General features: G+C 44.3%; 1 protein-coding gene across 2 annotated transcripts; it reads left to right on the top strand.

Moving 5' to 3' along the window:
- Positions 1 to 6,381: 6,381 nt before the first annotated feature.
- Positions 6,382 to 23,218, top strand: GPRC5B (G protein-coupled receptor class C group 5 member B). Of its 2 annotated transcripts, none has more exons than XM_059862126.1 (4): positions 6,382 to 6,553; positions 12,542 to 13,551; positions 18,040 to 18,152; positions 19,487 to 23,218. In XM_059862126.1, exons 2-4 carry the CDS (start codon positions 12,546 to 12,548, stop codon positions 19,529 to 19,531), a joined length of 1,164 nt encoding a protein of 387 aa, XP_059718109.1. In that variant the 5' UTR covers positions 6,382 to 6,553; positions 12,542 to 12,545; the 3' UTR covers positions 19,532 to 23,218. The 2 variants fall into 2 exon arrangements, with proteins under 2 accessions (XP_059718109.1, XP_059718108.1); XM_059862125.1 differs by having other exon boundaries at positions 12,538 to 13,551.
- Positions 23,219 to 23,733: the final 515 nt, after the last annotated feature.

The following is a 23,733-nucleotide window of genomic DNA, read 5'->3' as shown; positions in this document are numbered from 1 at the left end:
ACAGCTCAATTATGTAAGAAAAAACCAGATTTTTGGGAAGAACTCTAGAGAGTGGTGCTCCACTGGAATCACAGGAGCAGTTCAGCACCTGTTGTACAGCTCAGAACTCATTTCTGTGTCTGAAACAGAAAAATCACAACTGAGCAATGCATTCCAGGCACTGCAGTAACCTGCTCTCAGGTCTGGGGGGAACAGGGGAGCACTCCTCAAAACGAGGAGAATAAACCACTGCAAACCCTCATTCCAGCTGTGAATTCAGACTTGCTCAGATTTCCACCAGCTGAGATTCTGAGATTCTGGCCCAAAGACTGGCAGAAAATGAGCTATCAGTGACAACAGATGGGAGGGAAGGACAAGGGCAGGGCTGAAAGAGCTTTTCAGAACAATTCTTTTCCTTTCCTGCAAAAGCTGTAGTGTAGATCTTCAGTAAGGTCCTTTGAGTCCTGCTGAGCTCTGCTGGTCAGTACAAAGATGTGACCCTTCCTGAAGGTCATCTTGTATCCATGGTTTAATGTGACAAAAATCTGCCAGAGGCAGGATAACTAGCCTTTAGTTTCCCTTCTTTTTTTTCCCTTTTCCTTGATAATTGGTTATGACTTAATTGGCCATAGTTAAGCTTAGTTAATTTTACTGGACCAGCATTTTACCCCACATGTTCACTGTGATCAGAACCTGGTTTCCTTTGCATTAAAACTCCATGAAATTTAAAGATTTTATAAATGAGGAAGCTTTCCTGGTCCGCCTCCATTTACAGAATTACCATCCTGTTTAGAGTTACAGGAACATCTCAATGTGTAATTTCTAAAGGCAAACCCGAGTATTTATTCCATCACTTTCTGAGGTTGTTCCCGAGATCCCGGCGAGCTTCTCCGCGGCCAGCAGGTGACAGTCTCAGCAACAGAAACCCTGAGCACATCCCGAAGAGGGATTGTTCAATCAGCTGCAGGGATACAAACGTTATATTTCTTTTGTTTTAGATACATAGACAGTCCACAACAGGGGCCAATATTTTTCACCAAACATGCCACTAAAGAGGAAGGCCAGAAAAAATTCCAGGTGTGATTTCCCACTTCCTTGAGGAGATATTACAGATAAGGGCATTAATGACACTGCATTCAAGAGGTGCCAGCACCATTCTTAGCAGCATTCAGAAAAAACCCTTTACACCTCAGCGTGGGTGTGAAACCAGCAGATTTAAATAAAAGCACTTATAAACAAAGCATTTATTTGAAGCATAAGTGCATTCAAGGGTGGCACAGTTATATTGGCTGATATCTTTAATGTGTTGAGTAGTGAAGAGGATGTAGAGAATCTCGATGTGATTGTAGGTGACTGTAACAATTCCCTGCAGAAGTCACCCTAAGAAACCCCACTGCACCATCCACAGCTACACACCAGAAGGAAGCTCAAGTTCTCCAGCAGAAGTTGCTGTTCTTGGCCAGGGTCACTCATTCCTCAACTTAAGGAAGTTTTCTCATGCTCAGAACAGAAAGCCACAAATCATTTGCTTGATCAAATTCATTTAATACAGCTGAGACTTTATATGTGCAAAGGTCAAGTATAAACTTTTTAAATCCAAATGGTTTGGCCAGTTTGAGATTTATCTAGGCAGAGCCTCAGAGAGGCTACAGCAATAACTCAATATACCAGAGATATGCTGATTTAAATACCTATCTCTGCTAGTTTTCCTTGTGAAATTAAGATTTGAAGGTGTGCAAATTCCCAGTCACAAGGACTCTAATCCCATGCCTGGTGTCGCAGACCATCCTGATTCAAATTGTGTTTTAGCTGAATTTTTACCAGCTGCATTAAATAATAAAACTTGTCCAGGTTTCTCTACAGTTTAAAGAAAACATTTATGCATTACTAATGTGACAAAGGAATGTGTTGAGAAAACAAACAAATATCATATTGACTGCACTGTCAATCTCACCTGCATCGCTGCTCCCTTGTCCTGGTGTTCAGAGCTGTGACTGTGGAGGAGACTCACTGTCTTCCCTGAATGGCCAAACAAGGCATGGGGTGAACCACAGGACAGGTTGTATTTATTACCAAACAGAAAAGGAATTATCAGTAGTGTACTATTGTAAAAGTGTGTCCTTACCTTGGTTTGTTTAACCCAAGCTGAAAAAACAGGTCTAATTTGGATTTGAAGTGGATGTGACATCCAACACTACAGCCATTTACCCACACTTTCCCCCTGAGAGAAAGTGGCACCTTTCTTTTGTGCCAAGGATAGAAGTTTTTCCAGATTATGTTTCTCCATAATGTTTCAATAATTCTTTCTTTCTCTGTGCTCCATGCATTGATCTCCTTCCTGACACCCATCTTTTCCTTCATAGTGATTTCAAGATTCTCCTTCTTTCATTTCCCCTTCTCCCCTTCTCACTAACCCCATTTCACAGAACACTGCAAGCAGACTCTGCCCTGGGCAGTGCCAGGAGCAAGGTGTGAAACCCTCTGCAGTAACAGAGAAACCATCTCAGGGTGGTCACACAAATCTCACTGCCTCCTTGATGCTGCCAACCAATGGGAGCACCAGGATTTGTATCCTGCCCTGAGAAAAAGCAAGGCATGTATTAGGCAAACTAATCACGCTGCAGGGATTTGTGGAATGAAAAGCACCTCTGCTCAGGGCTCAGAAATGGTGTGAATCAACCACACACCATTGCCAGGGGCAAATTCACCTGCTGTCTCCTTATTCTCTTCTGTCATATTCATTATTGCAGCATGTCAGCCCCAGGAGCAGAGAGCAGAGCCTGGCCAGCCCACGATGAAGGCACTCAGTCTGTCTCAGGGCAATCTGAAGAGATTCGCACAGGGCTGGCTTCCCCCTGTGCCTGCAGCCCTGGCTGTGCCTGGGGCCTCCACACGCTCCCTAATGCAAACAATAATGCAGACTTAATGATTGCTGTCATTTCCATGTGCCTGCTGCTGATCTCTTAATGAAATATTCCACTTAAATTGCACTGGCACAAGCACAGTTCTGTGCTGGCAGAGCTGCAAAACTGGAGTGCCCAATGGAAAGGTTCTGCAGTACAAAGGAAAGCTGGGAGTGGAACACTGCCTGTCTGTTTTTGTGCCTGCTCCTGCAATAAACACAACACCTGCCTGGCTTTCTGAAGGGTAAGAAGAGAGCAGAGGATGGGAATTGCCTTTATCTCAGGTTGGGACACGAGAAAACCAGCTGAAATGAGGGTGACGGTCTGTGGGGATGTGGATTTGACATTCATGGAGGAGTGAGTGGTGTCTGCTCACTGCTGCTCCAACAGCCTTGCTCCCTCCTGTCAAATCCTGCTGGGAGCACTGCTGCAGAACAGGAACACTGGGAACATGCAGCACCACACAGACTCTTTGTTTACCTATTGTCACAAGCAGCAAACCAAATATTGGTGGGGAGAAAGCTAAAAATCTGTTCAATGACCAAATGTATGTTGTAAAGAAAATAGGAGGAGTAAAATAACTGAAAAGCAGTGGGGTTTTTAAAAGTTGACTATATTGTACACTCAGTCTAAAATAAAGACAAAGAGATACCAAACATATTCTTCACTCTTCCAGAGATGAACAAGAGCATTGAGCTCACCTTTCCTTAGGCCATCAGCTCTTGCAGAATTCCATGGCATAAGTGGAGGTCTCTAAATTTTGCCTCTGCTCTGGCCTTGCACAACTCACCCTTTCCCCAGCCTCCTCCAAGCACTGATCACAAGCAAGCAATCACTGGCTACAGGCACTGCAGGGTCCCTGGAACTGATGTATGAGTAGAGAGCACCATCTGAAATCAGGGAATTCACAGTCTGCCTGGGTCAGAGCACCCACTCCATCCTGCCCACAGTGAGGAAATGCTGAAGGTGCTGATGAGTTTGTGGTTGACTGATAGAAATACTTTTCCCCTAAATAAAAGCCTATTTTAAGATCATATTTTTCAAAGCTAACTAGGTGGAAAGTAATGCAACAGGAGCTGTGATTTAGTCCAGCTGCTCTCCCAAACCCTCCTATAATTTCCTGGATGATTTGGAGTCCTGTCCTACACTTTTTCATGGTAACTAACACTAAAACCTGCTTCAGCAGGAGAGAAATCAGCCCTATTCAGTGCTGACCCACTAGCAGTGGTTGAGAGGGGCATTATCTTCCCTGATCTATCAGTACAAGGCAAATGAGGGAGGCAGTTTCCTTCAGGGAACCAGGGCTGTGTTAGAGACACAGGAAGAAGGGAACAATGCCCAAGATTTGCATTTGCTGAAGGGCTCAGCACATTGCTCCCTTGTGAGCCAGCCAAGACCGACAGCACATGAATCCTTGTGATTCATTCTTCCCCCTGGTCCACCTCTCTGCATCCAGCATGGCACAGAGAGCTCTGTGTGTTTATTTGTACACAAAAAGGTCTTTACTTGGTACTGTAGTATTTGGGTGCTTGGCTCAGGCTCCCAAGATGGAGCAGGGGCACAGACTGATCTGTTGAACCAGTATTTTCCACTTTTTTGCCAGACTGCTGGGTGACCTTGGGCAGTTTACAGCAACTTCACCTCTCACTACCTCATTTTAATTCTGTAAAATTATCCTGCTTAACTTTGAATAGAGTGTAGCTGTCAACTGATGCAAGGGCAGGGTATGTTGTTTACATGTGACTCAAATAAAACCAGTGCCTAAAATCTGAAAGCAGCAAGATGGAGAAACTGAGAAAGAACAGAGCAGAAATGTGAAATTGTTCCTCTGCCTCAGCTTTTCTCCACCTGCTGCCCTTCCTAAACACAGGCAATTACAGTCCAGCCCCACCATCCAATTTACTCCCTGTCAGCCATGCTGAGAAGTTCAGGCTACCCCCCAAGGCATCATAAATGACAGGTAAATAAGCCCACACATGTTAAGAAGAGTCTCTTTAAAGGTTACAGTTCTGCTGTGCTGAAGAACGCAGGTTTCAGGACAGATATTTCCATTTGGAAGGCTCTGGGTATGGAAACCTAGCAAGAAGGGCAGGTGCTCAGGAAGGACACATTCCAGGCACTCCCTGCTGCTGATGCCATGTCAGCTGTGCCTGCCCAGACTGTCGTCAGTGTTTTAAGGGGAAGCATAACCCAGGGATGCAGGAGTGCACCACCCAGGGATGCAGGAGTGCACAACCCAGGGATGCACAGTACGGTGAGGCTGCCGGTCATGGACGTGTCAGGCAGATGGACTCTAAGCTGTTGAAAAGGTTCAAGAGTTTCTGCTGCTCATGAACATCATATACAGAAACTGTTACTTTCCTCCTACAAATAACTCCTCCTGGAGTTGCAGGAAGCCCTGTCTAAGGGTTCTGACTGTCTCAGGGTTGAACTGTGAAGAAGCTGAAAAGCAGGACCCCAGCTGCCCGTTTTGGGTAGGAGGCAGGCATGGAGCAGTGCCCAGCAGGACCTGCCGCGCTCGCAGGGGCTGACCCTGCGTGTGAAGTGTCGCTTGCACCGTACACAGGTTCCCAGCGTTTTCTCTTCCCGCTGTTGAGCTGTTGTCTCCGGCTGTGGCAGGTCGGAAGCTGCATCTGGAGAAGGTTTGAACGTATCCAGCCCCTTTCAAAATCCCCCGTTGTCAGAGGGGTGAAAACCCCGTCAGCTCCGCAGTCCCACACCTGGCCGTAGGCGTGTGCATGGCCAGCCAGCCTGCCCGGGAGGGGCTTCCCAGCCCTTGCGGAGACCCGAGCAGGCAGGAATGCCGCTCCGTGCGCCTGCTCCCGCCCCGCGCTGTGTCCTGCCCTGTGTCACCTGAGCACGTAGGGCTGCGGCCATGCCTGTGTCCCCTGTGCGAGCCCGCGCTTCCAGCGCCGAGAGTGCCCGGCTGCACAGGCAGCGCTGGGTGCCGGGCTGCGGAGCGGGAGTGTGGGATGGGAGGATGTGGTAGCGTGTGGGGGTGAAAGCGTGAGCGATGTGTGTGCGTGTGAGAGTGAGCAGTGTGTGTGTGTGTGAGTGTGTGAGAGTGAGCAGTGTGTGTGTGTGTGTGTGTGAGAGAGAGAGAGAGAGTGAGCAGTGTGTGTGTGTGTGCGTGTGTGTGTGTGAGAGAGAGAGAGTGAGCTCTGTGTGTGTGTGTGTGTGAGAGAGAGAGAGTGAGCTCTGTGTGTGTGTGTGTGAGAGAGTGAGCAGTCTCTGTGTGTGTGTGTGTGTGTGTGTGTGTGTGCGTGTGTGCGCCCGCCCGAGCCCTCACCGTGCCCCCTCCCCTGGGAGCCGTGCAGCTCCACGCGGCCAGAGCGCCCCGTCCGTCCGTGTCTCCGGGGTGCCCCTGCCCCGCCGGGCCGGGCCGGGCCGAGCCGTGCGGAGCCGGGCCGTGCCCGAGCGGGGCGGGGCGGTGGGAGGGGGCTGGCCGCGGGGCCGTGGCGCGGCGGAGCGGCGGGCGCAGAGCCCGGCGGACACCGCTCCGCTCCGCTCGGCGCGCACCGGGGCCGGGCGCTCCATGAGCCGCCGCGGGGGCGGTCGGCGCTGCGTTCGCTCCCCGCCGCGGAGCCGCCGCGCCGCCGGAGCCGGGATGTGACTTGCGGAGGGCTGGCGGACAGAGCTGCCCCACCGCTCTCGGCTGCAGCAGACAGCGGGTGAGCCGGCGGCGGCGCGGCGGGCGGGGAGACAGCGGCCCCGGACCGGCCCCGGATCGGCTCCGGGGGTACGCCCGGGGTAGGGCTGCGGGCCAGGGGACGTAGCGGAGTCGCTCAGCCGGCTCTGCGCCCTGCGCTGCCCGCAGAATTAGCTCGGTGGCCGCCAGCAAACAGCAGGCTGGATATAGGAATCCTGGGGGGATTAGATGGGATATAGGGCAGGACGGGTGGGGGGAGGCTCGGAGCAGGGGGCTGCGCTGCGGGGTGCGGGGCGGAAGGCTTGCGAGGGGGAGGGCAGTGGAGTTCGGAGAAGATGGGGAAGGGGAACGGAGACAGGCGCGGGAGAAAGAGACGGAAAAAAGAAACCGGAGAAATGAGCGAAGGGACAAAAGAGCGGAGGTTGAAGCGGGATAGGTATCGTCCGGGAGGAGGACGCTGCGGGCGGATTAAGGCGAGCCCGGAGCGGAGGCAGCCGCGCACCGGCCGCACGGAGGGGCCGCCTGGCCTCGCACCGCGCTCGTACGCGGGCTGGTTTCAGCCAAGCCCGGCATCGCATTCCCCAGCGGGGCTCAAGGGCAGTGACAGGGATGAGGCCGGGGGAGAAGAGCTTTTTGTTGGCCCCTGGCCGCCGCTGTCCGGTCCCGGGGCTGGCGGGAGCTCCGGCTGGGTACGGGTGCGCTGCAGTTTTCCCTCTAGTTAATTGAAGCCCTGTCTCTGTGTTACCTCTCCGCAAAGCCACGCGGAGAGAGGATTTGGCACTTATGTGAACCCTTTGTTTACACCTGCCCTTAATGTTTATCCCAAGGCTAACAGGATTTCCTGCGTGCTGAACCCAAACACCCAGCTTGGTGATCAGCGCTAGTACCGAGTGGCTGTTTAACGGGGATCCCCTTGCTGCTTACCAGCAGGGAATATCGGGGTTGAGGTGTTGTCTCGCTACATCAGGAGAAATCCGGTGACAGATATAGCCATCTGCTAGAAGGCTCTGTCATGAATAGAAACAGTCTGAGAATTAGCAAAGAAAACAAAAACGTTGATTACTGTAATTGATTGCTGTCGGTTGTGAATTCAACGCCAGGCACTGTGGTCAGAAGTACCTAGGCACATGTGATACACAGCTTCTGACCAAAAGGAATTCAGCTCCTAGAAAATTAGAAAGATTATTTCATAGTGTATTCAGCATCAAAAAGTATTTTTAAATGAAAGCAAGACTTTTTGTACATGTCCTTTTTGGAGTGGGGGCTTGCCTTCTGGAACTGCGAGGCTGTAGCAGAGCATGATGTGTATCTGATGCAGGGGCTGTCAAAATCACTGCTGTATTTTTGCCTGCAAAGCACAATTGCACTATTAATTATTATTCTGGAAATACACACGTCTCTTGAGTAGTCTGATCTCAACTTGGCTGTTGCTGCTCTGTTATCAGTCCTGGAGCTCATTCTTCAGTTCTGATCAAAAGCAGCTGGCAGAGATCCTGTGTTGTGATTAATTCCTCACTCACTCGCGTCTCTCCACAACATTCGTGGCGGGGGTGGTTTTCTTTTGCAAATTGCACAGTGAACCAGTCTTCTGCCTGTGTGGTTACTATTTGTGCTGCTATTGCTTATATTTACTAGATTGTGTTTCTTCTCTGCCATTGAATGCATCTCCCTGTGTCAGCTGACTAACATTTGAACTCCTGGTACAGGAGCAGATAATGGATCTAACCATGAATAGCCTAACCTTAACTCTTTGCATGATTACACATTTATTCTGTATATATATTCTGTAGCAGCATACAACTGTGTCTTTTTGATCCCTTTGCAAGCTTTGGTCAGAAGACTTTAGCTACAGAAAGCCTCATTGATTTTTAACCGTGACAACTTTTTGATGACAACTGTGAGATTTTCTCTTTCTGCTTAGTTGCTTGTAATTGTAGTTTGTACCCGCTGGGGCAGCTTTGTGCCTGCAATTTCTGTAGTGACTCTATGCCAGATAATGTAATGAAGGGACCTCACTCTGTAGAAAACAGTAGGGTTATTACAGCTGTCATTGAGAGCAGATTTTGAGCCAAAAATTGAGTACTGGATTGAAATATTAGCTATCCTGCTAATTGTTCACTGTTTTTGCCTAAAATGTGTAAGGCTTATTGATTAGAATATTGATTGTAAGTGTTCCTGATTGCTCTGGTTTCAGGTACGTTGCCTTAATGGCTTTACCGAAATAAAATTTTGGAGAGGAATGTGGGGGGGGGGGAAATCTCAAGTTGCTTTTGTTCCCTGTGAACAGCTCATTCCAGTACGCAGGGGATGTATCAGTGCCTCTGGCTGTATCTGTGCTGGAATGTCTCTGTGGCACTCCTGTGTCACTGGAGTTGGAGGGCAGTGCCAGCCGAATAGAGCGCTATTGTTACTACTGTGAGGTTGCATAACTTTAGTGAGAGCTAATCTTGACATAAAGATGTAAAAATACTCTTCCTCTACAGTCACTGATTTAAGTAACAACCAGCAAGAAGGTGCAGTAAAATTTTACTATAAAATCTCAAGAGGCTCAGAACTCTGCCATCCTACCCACTGCACAGGCTTGAGGAAGATGCTATTTTAATAAAACCCCCATAATGATGTATATCTGGTTTTTGCAAAAACAGCTTTTCTGGGAAAAAAACCAAATCAACTTCACAGTTTTCCCTTAAAATGATTGAAGCTGTAGTTTTAGCTGAAGTTGTGGCATTCACTTGCCAAACTTGTGTGTTGTAATTCAATGTTTTCCCGTGTTATTGTAATTGTCTGTGTTCAGTGCTGAGTATCAGCAAGAGGATTTTCTCTTATAGAAAGAGGACTTTTTTTTTTTGTTTTTGGCTTGTACTGTCTCAGGGGCTAGGTTATTAATAATGCCTGTTTTTACCCCGTTAGGCAGAAATTGATAGTAAACAGGTTAGAAACAAACTGCTCTGTTGATAGCAGTTAGGAGGAAAAGATTCTTCCTTTGGAGACTTCAAGCCCTTCTTGCCAGCTTTGCTCTGGGCAGGATCTAGTGTTTAGTGAGACTCACTGATATTGGGTAGGGAATTATTTCACACCAGGAGTAGCTGTCAGCAGTCCTAGAGATTTTCTTGGTCAGTACTGTGGCTGTCTGGGACCTTTCGAAGAGGACCACTGATTATGTCCCATCAGCTTCCCAAAAGCACAAAGTAACTTGGGAAAATTCCTCGAGTTGAACACCTCCATATTTTAGAATACCTATTTTGAATTCTGAATATATTTTGTCACAGCTTAATACCCCCTTTCCAAAACCAGCCTCTTCTTCATGGAGGGGGAAATACTCAGATTCATTAACCCTCCCTTCCCCCTCCCAAACACTTCCAAATAGGAAGAGGAAACAAATGATGGCCTGACAATATGACTGCTTACCCATGCAGCACAATCTCCATGGAAACAGACTGTCCTAGAATAGCTCAATCACATGAGGGTTACATGACATGAATGAAGTAACCAGAAAACATCTTGGAACTGGGGATACTTGCACTTAATTAATTGCCCCCCAGGTCTTTGGAGAGTAGCTAATAAACAAAGCTAGTATTGAAGCAATTTAGTCCATGCTTACCATAATTTGTAAGTGATGGCATAGTGGAAAATTAACATGACCCTCACTGTAGGGATGTTTATTGTTTCCAGTTTGGTGACATTTAGAATGAATTTTGAATAATTTCCCACATGACTTCCTACTTCTTGAAATGGTACCACTGGTTTGGAGCATTGCCTTGGTAGATCCCAGTGGATTTCCCCCTTTTGTGTCAGCAGGCACTGACCATTTCACACTTTTTAGGATGTTTCAAACACTCTAAAGAGGAAATTCACCAGTTGCAGTACGAATTGAGTGTGCATAAAAGGAATTGGAGAACTATCTTTGGAATGTTTTCTTCTAGTTAATTATGTACTAGAAGCAAGGAGATTTATTGAGCTTATATTCAATACAAAAACGAATATATTTCACTGATGATTAGTTTTCTGTCTGTAAAGTCAGTGTTCTTAACATGGGTTGCAACAGAGTCATTGAAGAACCTGTTACACAAATCAGATATAAACAAGTGTATATTCTACCAATCCAGCAAAAAGTAAATAACAGATAAGTAGTAAAAACAAGTCATTTGTCCTCAGCAGAAAATTGCAGCCCTTCTAATAGTGCAAAGATTAATATCTGTGGGCTGGCAGAGATCACCCATTACCCATTTCCTGTGTGTCCAAGCCCACATCACATCATTTGTCACAGCTTCCACTTCTGAGATGAAGGTTTGTAATAGGACATTTTGTACCCTGTGTGGGTGAAGCCCATAGGGTTTATTTTGGCATGTTTGCAGCCTTGGTGCCCCTGATAGCAAGCATCATAAGCTTCATCATCTGTCTCCTGGTGGAGGCTGGAAATGGCCATTGGTCTGACACAGGGAAACGCTGGTTTGAAGATTCAGAGCCTCAGGATTTGACTTTGGTCATTGCAGGACTGTAAAGCACGAGAACATCCACAGTTCTCAGCTCTAAGAGACACAGTACAGTTGCAGACAGTCTGTGTAAATAGTTCTTGTGTTGGTTATGACTGGTTGTGCTCAATGCAACACTGCACCACTGCTTTAAATCATTTTCAGCGATCACTAAAGTTTTCATGAAAAGCAGTTGTAATCTGTGAAACCTCTTTGGACAGGTAACCACTTAGGGCTGTTGTATGGCTTACAAAAGAGCTCCTGATAGTTCCTCTGCTTTTCACTTTGTACCCCAAACTTGTCCCATGAGCTGTGTGACTCACCTTGACTCACATCACTGCCTGCTTATGTGGTGCTTTTCTTCCTCATGCTCATGCCGTACCAGCGGGAGTCTGAGACATCCCTCACATCAGTGAGGAAAATCCTGCTGGAACCTGCAGCTCTAACTGCTGGTGAAGGTTAACAGAGTCAGGTTTCATATCTGCTCCTCACAGTGTTTGCTCCAGGCTGCCCATACAGGGCTGTGGCTGAGGCAGACTTTAAATGGGAGTTAAAGGTTACATTTTTTAACAATGTGCTTTGCTTAATAAAAGCAAATGCCATAATGCGTATTTTTAAAGCACCTAACTCATGTTCTTCCAAAACCTGAGTTGGGATCTGTCTAGGCTTTTGGTCCTGGTGGTCAGGTGGGTGTGTTGTGTTCCTGGAGTGTTTACCATTGTCCACTCTCTGGATCCAAGAAAGAGATGCTCTGGGTTTTGTTATTTGTTTCCTCTGAATGGCTTTGGGCTGGCCAAGAAGCACAATGAGGCATTCATTTTTGATTAGTTGATTGATGACACTGCATGTGTGCACCATTGTCACAGAAAATGGGATTTTTCTAGACTATCATTCCCATTTCCAAATGCAGTCTAATATCTGGGCTTTGGAAGAGGATGAAAGAACTGAACATGATAACTGCCTATTGACCGAGCATGAAAACAAGATTTTTCTTTTTTTTAAGAATGTAAAATGTTTATTTTCCTTGGATTACTTTATCCTTTAAAAAGTAATAATTTAAAAGTGGTTTTGACTCTGCCTTTGTTCCAGTGAAAGGAGCAAGGCTGTGGGACAGTCTAATTGTGATATTGCTTACACCTGCATCAGGCCCAATGCAACTTAAACACACTTTAAACACCTTGATTTGAATGGGGTATTACATTTAAACAGGTAGTGAGTGTCCAAGTATTGCAGATAATGTAATATTTGCAACAGGGTACATAATTTTTCCGGGCTGTGTTGTAGGCCATTTGCAGGGTCAGAGTTTGGAAATGTTGTTTTCAATCTGTGCAAACAGAGCAATGAGTCATTTTGCATTCTGACTACAACAGGCAAAAGCAGCTTTGGGAGGGCAGTGAAGGGGGCTGGGGAGGCTGTGCCAGCTGCAAATCCAGTGCAGAAACTGTAAACATGGGCTCCTGAAACAAGCTGGGCTTCAGTGCCTGTCAAATCCTCCAAACTCAGCTCTAGCTAAACAAATGCTTTGTTGTCTCAGACAGAAAAATGAAAACCTACCCAGCCATTGGTTTCTTGCTGCTGTTGGTGATCAGCTATGGCTCTTCAGAGAACTCCAGCACCCCCCGAGGCTGCGGGCTGGATCTCCTGCCTCAGTACGTGTACCTGTGTGACCTGGATGCCATCTGGGGCATCGTTCTGGAGGCCGTGGCAGGGGCAGGTGTGCTGACCACGCTGCTGCTGATGCTGATCTTGCTGGTGAGGCTGCCCTTCATCAAGGACAAAGAGAAGAAGAGCCCCCTGGGAATGCACTTCCTCTTTCTCTTCGGGACTCTGGGACTGTTCGGGCTGACGTTCGCTTTCATCATCCAGGAAGATGAGATGGTGTGCTCTACCCGAAGGTTTCTCTGGGGAGTTATCTTTGCTTTGTGCTTCTCCTGCTTGCTAGCCCAGGCCTGGAGACTTCGCAGGCTCGTTCGGCACGGCAAGAGCCCGTCGGGGTGGCACCTGGCCGGGGTGGCCACGTGCCTGATGCTGGTGCAGGTCATCATCGCGACCGAGTGGCTGGTCCTGACCGTGGTCAGAGAGAACAAGCTGGCCTGCAGCTACGAGCCCATGGATTTTGTGATGGCTTCCATTTATGTCATGTTCCTGATGGTGTTCACCATGGGATTTTCGTTTTTCACTCTCTGTGGGAAGTTTAAGAAATGGAAGAAAAACGGAGTATGCCTCATAATAACCCTATTTTTTTCCATTCTGATTTGGGTGGCCTGGATGACTATGTACCTCTTCGGGAATGCTGAGCTCCAGAGAAGAGACAAATGGAGTGATCCCACTCTGGCTATTGCACTGGTGTCCAGTGGCTGGGTGTTTGTTATTTTTCATGCCATCCCAGAGGTCCACTGTACCATCCTTCCATCACAGCAGGAAAACACACCCAATTATTTTGATACTTCACAGCCAAGGATGCGTGAGACCGCTTTTGAGGAAGACATACAGCTTCCTAGGAGCTACATGGAAAATAAAGCCTTTTCAATGGATGAACATAATGCAGGTAAAAATTGCCTATAAAGGACTATATTTTTTGTAGTGTCAAGACAACTCTCTGTATGAGATGTTTTTCAGGTGTTGAAAATGAAAGTCATGATAAATACAATAATTTTCACACTACACCTTCTTCCCTTTTACAGTTTTCACTAAGATATCATCTAGTAAGAGAGAAAAATAAAAAAATGCAGACAATACCTAGGTTAAAATTGTGTTCTGCATGTTGATTTTTCTTTGAAAAACTGAACAATTTCAAATGCAAAGGCAACACCAAAAGAATGAAAAAATAATTGTGGAAAAAAATAACCTTTAAATAATTTAAATGACATTTTTGTAGTTAGCAGTTATCAACATTTAATACAAAATATTTTCCCAAAACCTCAGAAATAAATGAAGTGGTCTATGTTACAAATTGCTCAGCCACTTGAGCAACAAAATAATTATTATTAATTACCTTTCCATTAAAATGGATTGAGTGCTACTTTGTGTCCCTGTGGGGGGAAAAATGCCAAGTGGCTTACAGACAGTTCAAAGACAGCCTTTGTTCTGAAGGCCTGCACATCTGAGCTTTCACAGAGGCTTGGAGGTAATTTGCCTTCTTCTTGTAGAACGATGTGTGATCACACATCATTAAAATTTGCACTGGAAATGTTTTTGAGTGATTGCTGAAAGGACCAGCAACAACTGGGTGCTTCAGAGATCCAAACCCTTGCTGAGGGTTTAAGCCATGTCAGAAATGCCAGGGATGCCTCTGTGAGCAGCAGGGGGAGGCAGGAGCCCCTGGTGCTCTTAGGGGGGTTGTGGTCTGGTGCTGCCCCACATCTGGATAAGGGATTTTGTTAAAAGTCACCCTGATTTTTTTCACTCTATTTGAGAAGAATACTGGCCTGGTAGCCCAGGCAGGAGTTGCCACATTGCTCTGGCAGCCCCTGAAAGAAGGCTTAGGGCACGTGCTCCAGGCACTTCACCTTCCTCCTCATCTTTATGTGTCTTTGATTTCCTCTGGGTTTGATGTTTCCCTGGGTACTGAGCAGACAGGGAGGAAAACAGCACTTTTGTTTGGCACAGTGTTGGGTCAGGAAGGGATTTTTCCTCTAAGTTTTTTAGCAGGAACTTTAACAGTCTCCTTCTAGTAGGGAAGTTTGTTCTGTGAGCAGATACCATAAGGGCAGTGGTAAAACAAAAAAAATCACATGATGAAAGAATGGTTAGATAAAAGAATCACAACAAAAGAATGGTTGTTATTACTAATGTTCCAAAGCAAGAGGCAGTTGCACTATGGACTGTTAAAACCACTCTTTTTTTTTTTCTGTGGTGGTTTTTTTTTTACTGTCCTCCATTCCCCATTAAATTAATTTCATAGTAAAGTAACTGCAGTGGCTTCAGTGAAGCTATTTCTGGCTAAGGCAGATCTAAGAACAAACTTGGATCTTTCACTCTGTATCATTCCCATTCATGGATGCATTTTTAGAAAAGAACTGGAAGCTCCTTTTTGATCTAATCATTCAGTAATTAAGTTTTTTGTGAAATGGATAGATGTATGATAGCTACAAAATCATTATACTGTCTATTCTAGTGCAATTTATGTTCTGTTTTAATCTATCTGAATGACAGTACAATACAAAATAGATTTCCTTATCTGATGCCCTTGTTAATGTATACCATAATAAATGCCAGTCATTCCTATTCCCATGGCATGTAGGAATTTTTAATACATCAAAACAGATTAAATCTTCCTTTGCAGCAGTTCTTAAGGGACTGGCTTGGGACAGTAGGGTTTGGAGACAAAACTTAGTAGCATGGTGGAGACTTAAAAGTAAATACTTTAATAATAAGGCAATAATAACCAAGGCACTGTGTCAGATCCCTGTGCTGGGGTTGTCAGTGACAAAGCACCTGGGGTCTGGGAGCAATTGGCTCTGCAGGTATGAAGAGAATGTTCTCTCACCCATTTAATGAGACTCAGTTTGAGAATTCATCATCAAGAGTTCAGCAATTATCGAAGGGCACTTTCTTCAACTACTTCATACTTAAGAATGATGTTTAAGAATAGAAGATCTAATGGTTGTAAAGTTTGGAAAACATAAGCAGAAAACAGTTCCCTGACTGTAATACTTGTTTCAGTAAATAGTTAGCTTTAAGTAGAAAACATGTCTGGACAAACATATTTTCCATGAATTCTTGTTACTTCCACTAATACTTGTATAAAACAATTTCATAACTTTGCTCCTTTTAAAGATTTTAAGCAGCATTTTAACAATCTGAGCAGTGTTCAGGTTCAAACAAGCAGATGTCCTCCTCGATTCCTTCCTTCTTAGCAAAAATGTACCTTCAAGTTGTGCATTGCCACCAGAGCTGCTCTATGCCAGGAACAGCATTAAGCATTAATAAAGCAAACCTATTTTAAAGTCACTAACTTAAACATCATTTAAACAGCATACTAATCTGGGATTTCAGTATTTATATGATAGGTTGAAATATCTCTTTAGAAGAGTTATTTTCCTAGGTGTGCCTTCTAAACTTATATTATTTAGAAGCCTGGACAAAGAGCAGTGGACTGAGTTCTCAGTGCTGTCTGGAAGTGCACTGCACACTAGTAGGGCAACCTCTGTAGGCAGAGAGAATTTGCCTTAAACAAGAGAAATCTGGATGTGAAATGCAGACTGCAACAGCTGTCAGGAAACCCAAGCCCAAGCAGCTCTGGTATCCTTAAATTTCATTTAATAACTTCTGGTACTACCAGTCACAGTCGCAGCCAATGCCTAAAAGCAAAGTGAACAAAATTTCAAATGTGTTACAAAGAGGCTTTGACAAATATCAAATATCCTCAGTACTGCTTGTTTTTTACCTATACATGCTCTATGCAAGTGGATTTATTTAATAGTAATGTAAAAAGTACAAGGAAAAAATGTTAAAGCTGGTTTGAGGAAAAAAAATCCAAAATAAGTATTTTGTCTACAAGCTTTGTCACAGATTCTCACATCAAAAAAAGTGTAGCTGTTTGCAATAACAGGGGAAGAAAGTTCAGCAATATGAAATTGAATTTACTGGCTCTTTAAGATAGCTTTGAAATGACTGTGAATGTTTTGTGTAAATATTGTGTATAAATATTTTAATGATGGTGTGCATGATAAAGATTTTTGTTTCTGTGTGTAATAGCAAATACCAGTGCAATCATGTGTGTTTATCACACAAGTAGTCAAATAGCAAAAAAAATGTTACTGATCTTGAGATGGTTAAATATCTAATAGAAAATACTTCATTCCAGTTTAGGCATTTTCATAATTTTTTCTTCCAGTGTTCTGCAAAAATATGTCATTTCCAAATAGAGAGCAAGTGAGGGTCTATATGTATCTGAAGTCAACAGCTGAGCATTTGCAGGGTGGAATTTCTAAATTTCCATGCTAAATCAGTACTGATCTTCATCTTGGTGCACAACTCCCAAAGAGAGGAGTAGAAGTGGAGAGAGGACAGCATATGGCAGTAGGATCCATTTAAATCTTCTTCACAGAGAAACTACATTGGAGATAAATCCTGGCTTCATTAAAGTCTGGGCTGAAAGTCTCATAAACTTCAGCTCATTCATGATTTCAGCCAGACACTGTAGAATTGTAATTTGAATTAAATCTAAGAGAAGTTCTTGCCTTAGGTGCCTGAACTGTTTAGCAGCTGACAGATGAGTTTTGCCCTTTGTGTGATAAATAAGCTCTGTTCCCTGGCCACATCTGAGGTCATTATTTACCCTCAAAATTAAAGAGGGAGTTTGTATGTGCCAATCCCCAGCCTGCTTTAGAGAGAGCAGCATATCCCTCATTATGCATATCTCACTCAGAATTTACATCTTGAACCCAAACTTGTACTAAAATTAATGGGGAGACTGTTTTATTCCTGATATAAACATCCAAAAGGACACTCAGTGTCTTCTCTTTGGCTGCAGTGATTTGCCATGTTTAAGCTATCCGAAAGCAATATTTACTCCATCTTTCTAGTTTCTCAGAGTAAATATAATCTGAAACATCTGGAAAATCCTTATTTGCTAGTCATGCTGAAGTAATGCTCAGGGGGTTGTGAGCATTGCTTACTGGCTTGAGCAAGGCTTTGGATCCCTGTCCACTGAGTTTGATAGGAAGCAAAATGTAGCACATTTCACTTAACCCCACAGTATCCAGACCAACACAGGGAGCACTTGGCAAAATGCATTGTGCAAGATACATCACAGGTTTGGTGACCAAAGACACTGAGCTCCCACTGAAATGAGATTAAGCAAGCTTCAACAATTTGGTTCCTTTTTCCCTCTCCCTAGCAAACAATTCCTTTAATGTCAATCCGATTCTTCTGAGATCCGTTCCCAACGTGTAAGGGAAACAGCTGTTCAAAAGCAACCTGGAAGTTAAAATCAGTGGCAAAGTTGCCAATAACTGAACTGGAAGGAAGAGGCTCTGTGATTGCACAGCTTTATTGTGTTCTAAGAGTGATCTCTCTATTCCAAATGCAGCGCTGAGGACGGCGGGCTTTCGGAACGGCAGTTTGGGCAGCCGGCCCAGTGCTCCTTTTAGAAGCAATGTTTATCAGCCAACTGAGATGGCAGTTGTGCTAAATGGTGGGACTGTAAGTATCAAAATGTGATGATTTAAGAAATCTTTGAAATGCACCCATATATAACAACCATTACTAATTGAAAAACCTGCTTTAGCTTATTCCCAGCAGGGGGAAAGCTATAAATGAAAATTTAAGGCAGCAAGTATGCATGTAATGCTTCCCTTCCCTCTAGAACATATGTAGTTAACAAGTGTTTTGCATTTGTTTACTTGCAGTGCAGCTTCAGTGAACCAAGTTTTTTTGTAAGACAACATATTCAATGGCCCTTTCAAATTAAATTTGTGTTAAGGTATTTACCATAACTATTAATGACACCATTTCTAACCTGATTTTTTTCAAGATGGTGTGAGTCACACAAATGTTTTCAGGCAGTATGTTACTTTAAATAATTGTTGCAGATAATGGTTGTCTCTCACATATATTCCATTTACTTGTAAGATACATGTAATTCTTTGTAACTTACAGATTTGTACATATTTTGAAAAGGGATTCATAAAAGAGGAATATAGAATATTTTCATGTTAATAGCATCAATTTTTCTTCCTCGTGCAATGGTTTGGCATATCTTTGATAGACCTGTATTTTTGCAGCCTGGTTGTTGTAAGATTGGTTTAGCGATGCCAAACTGACTTTACAAATGTTTTTCACATTATGTCTAATTTTCACTTAAAACATTTCATATAGCAGGCATACTGTTGAAAAATTTTCATCCCCACATTTTTCATGCATATCTACATGCTTCTTAGAAATCGACTCATGAGCCAGTTTGTACTCATGTGAGTTGGGTTTTCTTTCTTTTGAATCATGAGCTGATTCCATAACTCAACCTCTAAAAACCAGTTTAAAATGAACAGATTGCAGGTCTGGTTTTGTTTTTAACTAAGTAAAGTTTTAGCTGATTTTAGTGGGCAAGAGGGACTAGATACAAGAATTCTTCTCCATGGGTAAGACTGTGTGAAACATGTCAACTTGAGTAAAATGAAAAGGCTTGGCTTTGCTGTCAGTAATGGATTGCATCCTACTGATGCTTTAATTCATCTCTGCCTGTTTTCTGATACCAGAATGTGCAGCTCAGGGAGAAGGCAGTTAAAGGATGAGAAGCTTGAGAATTTGGGTTTTTTGTTTGTTTTGCTGTATTCTGAGTTGGATACAAAGCTGATGTGTATATATAGTCATGGTTTTACAGAGAGATAAATGCACTGTCTGGGTGGAAGATGAGTTTCTTTGTGTCACTTTGCTCTAGAACTGCCATCTGGAAAGCTGTCCTGTACGTGGAGTGTGCTAACACTGATTTTTGAACAGTCTAGATCTCTCAGTTATGGGTTTATTATCCTTATTTCCAGATACCAACTGCTCCGCCAAGTTACACTGGACGACACCTCTGGTGAAAGGCTGTAGGCTGTAGAGAATAAGAATCCTTGTTGCAGATGTTGTTCCCTGGCAGTGTGTCTTTGAGGGAAGGAGTCCGTAACAGTACCAGAACAAAGCAACAAAACATCCAGGATCTTTCTAAATCCTACAGAGGATTTTGCCTAAATGTCAACACCATTGAATGGAGAATGGCAGAAACAAAACTGAAGCTGAATCTAATTTAAAACAGAAGTAGGCACACCTTAAATTGGCAGAGGAGATATTGTATTCTGAAGTGTAAGATATTCTCTTGTCTGTAACTTGCGTGCCAGGCAAGCCTGGCTTTGGTGGTTGCCAGTTGCTTGCAAAATCCCTTCCTCTCACCTAAACTTAATGTTGCCACAAGAGATTGCCACTACAGTGCGAAAACACGCGGGATTTCTTTCCATTTTTCTCCTTTCCTGTCATGTCCAACGTCATGAGAAGTCCCCTGCTCGCTCTCTCCCCGGCTGTGCTGTGCAGTCACGCAGCACCGTGTGTAGTCAGACGCGGTCCCTCGGTGGCAGCTCGGTCTCTGTGGCTCCGCAGGCTGATGCTGCGCTCTGTCCGGAGCTTCGCTCTCTCAGGAGCTCTGCTCTCAGGAGCTCTGCTCTCAGGAGCTCTGCTCTCTCAGGAGCTCTGCTCTCTCAGGAGCTCTGCTCTCTCAGGAGCTCTGCTCTGTCCGGAGCTCCGCTCTCTCAGGAGCTCTGCTCTGTCCGGAGCTCTGCTCTGTCCGGAGCTCTGCTCTGTCCGGAGCTCTGCTCTGTCCGGAGCTCTGCTCTGTCCGGAGCTCCGCTCTCTCAGGAGCTCTGCTCTGTCCGGAGCTCTGCTCTCTCAGGAGCTCTGCTCTCTCAGGAGCTCTGCTCTCAGGAGCTCTGCTCTCAGGAGCTCTGCTCTCAGGAGCTCTGCTCTCAGGAGCTGGCCTGGAGGCGCAGTTCGGGAGCTCTGTGCATGTTCCGTGCGCCTTGTGGAGCTTCTCGGGGCAGAGGGAGAAGCGCGGCTCCGGCCCGGGCAGCTCTCCCCGGCCCGAGGGATGGAGTGGGTGACAGCAGCCCCAGGCCGGGTGTGAGCAGAGCCCAGAGGCGAAGCCGTTCCTGGGAGGGATGTTTTGGCCGGGGCTGGGCTCGGGCAGGAGCCGGGGCGGGGAGGGCGAGAGCCCCGAGCCCCGTTGGTCCCCTCGACCGCAGCTGTTCGTGCATTGACATGTGGTTGTGCGTTTTAGTGCCTAGAGAGTAGAATCTCTGTGCTGGAGGTGGTTTGTTGTTGTTTTTGTTTATTTAAGGTGGTTTCTTCCCTAGTCCTCCCCTCCCCATCCATCTTCTTGAGTTGATATAAGGCAGAGTTTTCAGAGCTTTTCATCTTTGTTTGCTCCAGGTTATTTAAGCGGTTCCCATTGCCCATTTGTTGTGCCATGGTTTTTCATTATGTTCGAGCAATCATTCCTTTCTTTAACATTTAATACATATCGGACACTGAAAACATCACTGTATCCTCACTGTTTGGCCAATGTTAATCTTAGCTTTCCTCAATACTAAAAGTTAATTGTTTTTACTTGAAGGCATAGGAAACATATAACAATTAAACTTTGCATATGCTGTAATAAAAATATATATTTTCAAACTAAAAAAAAAAAAGTACAAATAACTGAATAGCTTAGTAGCTTCACAGAAAGAAGTTACTTGTTGTATACTGCAGAAGAAAGACAAGCTTTTTATTTTTCAAGAGTCTTCCTGATTCCTCATGTACCTCCATTTCTACTGAATTAGGAGCCTAGTCCTGCAGACCTGTACTCCCACGAGTAGTCCCATTGACAGCAGTAGGTCTACACAAGGTACAGAGGCTGCAAGACCAGCCCCTAAGTGTTGCACACAGATATATGTATATATATATATGGAAAAATATCTATTGCCATTCTTGCCATGATCATCTTATGGGGTTTTATTTCAAAGCCCTTCTCCTCCAGAAGCAATGTTTTTCTGTCATGCATGAGTGAAGGAGTATGTCAGCTCCCCCCTGCCCTCCCTCCTCGAGGCAAAGGAAGCATGTGCTTGTTTTAGGGATCCTTTATTTCATTTTCTATGTAACTAGATGGCCTTAGTAACCAAGTAGGGTAGGGGTGGATATTGCATGCTATCCAGTGACTTAGAAATACATTTTGCTTGTTATGAGCAGAGCTTTGATCAAATAATATAATATTTAAGATAATGATAGCCACCCAGAAGACACATAATTTGGAACAATAAAAAAACTATTACCATCACTTGCCTGCAGAATTTTGCTTTTCAAAACCAGTTAGAAAAAAAAATCCCTCATAAAACTCTTAGCATAAAAACATATAAGATGACCATGGCATAAATGGTAGGAAAGGTTTCTTTTAAAGAGTTTATCATGCTACAACCAAGACTTATGAATTATAATACACATTTTACAGACCTTGGACAAGAACTACACAAGACATAGCTATCTGAAGAAACTTTCTTTTTCTAGATGTGACTGAATTGATAAATAGAGTTCCCAATCCTGCTTCAGATGAAGTTGTTTGGGATTTCAGGGCTTATGCAAAGATATGGCCAGACCTTACAAACTGCAGTTCACATGATGAGTCTCACTGGGTTAGTCACGTGGACTATTCACTGAATTAAAAATTAGCAGGATTGGGTTTAATGTGTGGTGGTGAAAGTGTGGCAATAGATTTAGGAGGGTCTTTATTTCCCAACTTTTTACAATTAGTAATGAGCAACTTTTTTTTGTAAGTCACTAGTCTGTGATGTAAAATGCCCCAAAATAAAACTGTAATTGAAGAAAGGCACCTTTATGTTAACTTATATTTTTGTTACAGTATTTACTTTTGCCTTTTTTGAAAGTTTTCTAGAATGTAGAGCATCTGTGAACAACATGAATAAGTAACTAAGCACAAGCCTTTCACAGTTCTCCAGATTATAATTAGCTTTTATACTATAAAAGCTACTATGTTGTCCCTTGATGGTTATGTGCTTATGGTGTTTCCATGCCGAAAAATGAAATCAAAAAGCATCTGACAAAAGCATCTCTTAGCAAAACAAGATGTAAAATGACCAGCTTTTGATCAATGGTAGGAAAAGAGTTCAAAGTCCTACAGATCCTGTCCAGCTTTCAGATGGGTTGAGGGTGTTTGACACTTGCCAGAAAACATGTAGCATCTTCAGAAGAACACTCTCAATACATCCAGCTGCTTCTATAAACAAGGTACATGAGATACTTTAGAATTAGCTGTTTGTGCTTTTAGTCTAAACACAGGCATCTTGCTTGGCTTTGTCTGAGCTCGATGCCTTGGGTCTAACCAAAGGCCATACAAAAGGGAGCATTGTAGCTTTTATAATAAAACAATTGGATTATTCTACCAACTTACAGGATTACAAAGCAGGTGCTTTTTATTAAGTGATGAGAGCTAAAGCTCACTTTTGATAGATAATATATATTTATTAAATGTATTAACGTGTGTTTTATAACGTACCCTTTTTCCTGCTGATTGTTGCATACTGGTATCTTATTAAGTACATCTTCAAAGGGTTTTCAAGACAATCAATGTGTACCATGATGACTGTACATAAATATACAAAACTACAAAGGTTGTAAAGCATGGGCAAATGTTTTATTTTCAAAATGCTGTTCTTAACGAGAATAAAGGCTTTACTATTTACTTACAATGTTTGTGTCCTCTTGGCTTTAAAATCCACACAGATTTTTTCCATTGCAGTGAGCACTGCTACAGACAGAGTTGCTCCTTGGTGCAGTTCCTCAATGTAAGCAAAGTTAAACTGAAGGAAAGGGCTCCTAAAGCACATTCCTCCACCTCTGGCCACATTCCCACACTTACCCTTGGCTCTGGCACCTATCAAACCCAGGGTGAGCCAGTCAAGGAGCTCAGCAGCCAAACTCTTAGCACAAAAGGGATATTTTTCCCCCCTGTTGGCTCAGCAGTTTCCTGTTCTGGTTCAATTGCTTGTGAAAAGGAGAGGACAGAAGAATTCAGCTGGGTTTGAAGAGTGCAGAATGAGTTTTTTTTTTTCAAATGGTTTGATTTTCCAGAGCTGGTGTAAGAACCACCATCACCAGCCAGGAGAAAACCCAAGGGGTGGGTACTGGTGTAACAGTGAAGACAAAGTCTGTGCAACTGAAGGAAGAAATCCATGTGGACCCACAGCAAGTGCTGGAGACCACC

The sequence above is a fragment of the Haemorhous mexicanus genome, chromosome 17 (assembly GCF_027477595.1).
Source record: "Haemorhous mexicanus isolate bHaeMex1 chromosome 17, bHaeMex1.pri, whole genome shotgun sequence".
Lineage (NCBI taxonomy): Eukaryota > Metazoa > Chordata > Aves > Passeriformes > Fringillidae > Haemorhous > Haemorhous mexicanus.
The sequence above is the reverse complement of the archived record's forward strand: the minus strand, read 5'-3'. Positions and strand labels throughout refer to the sequence as shown.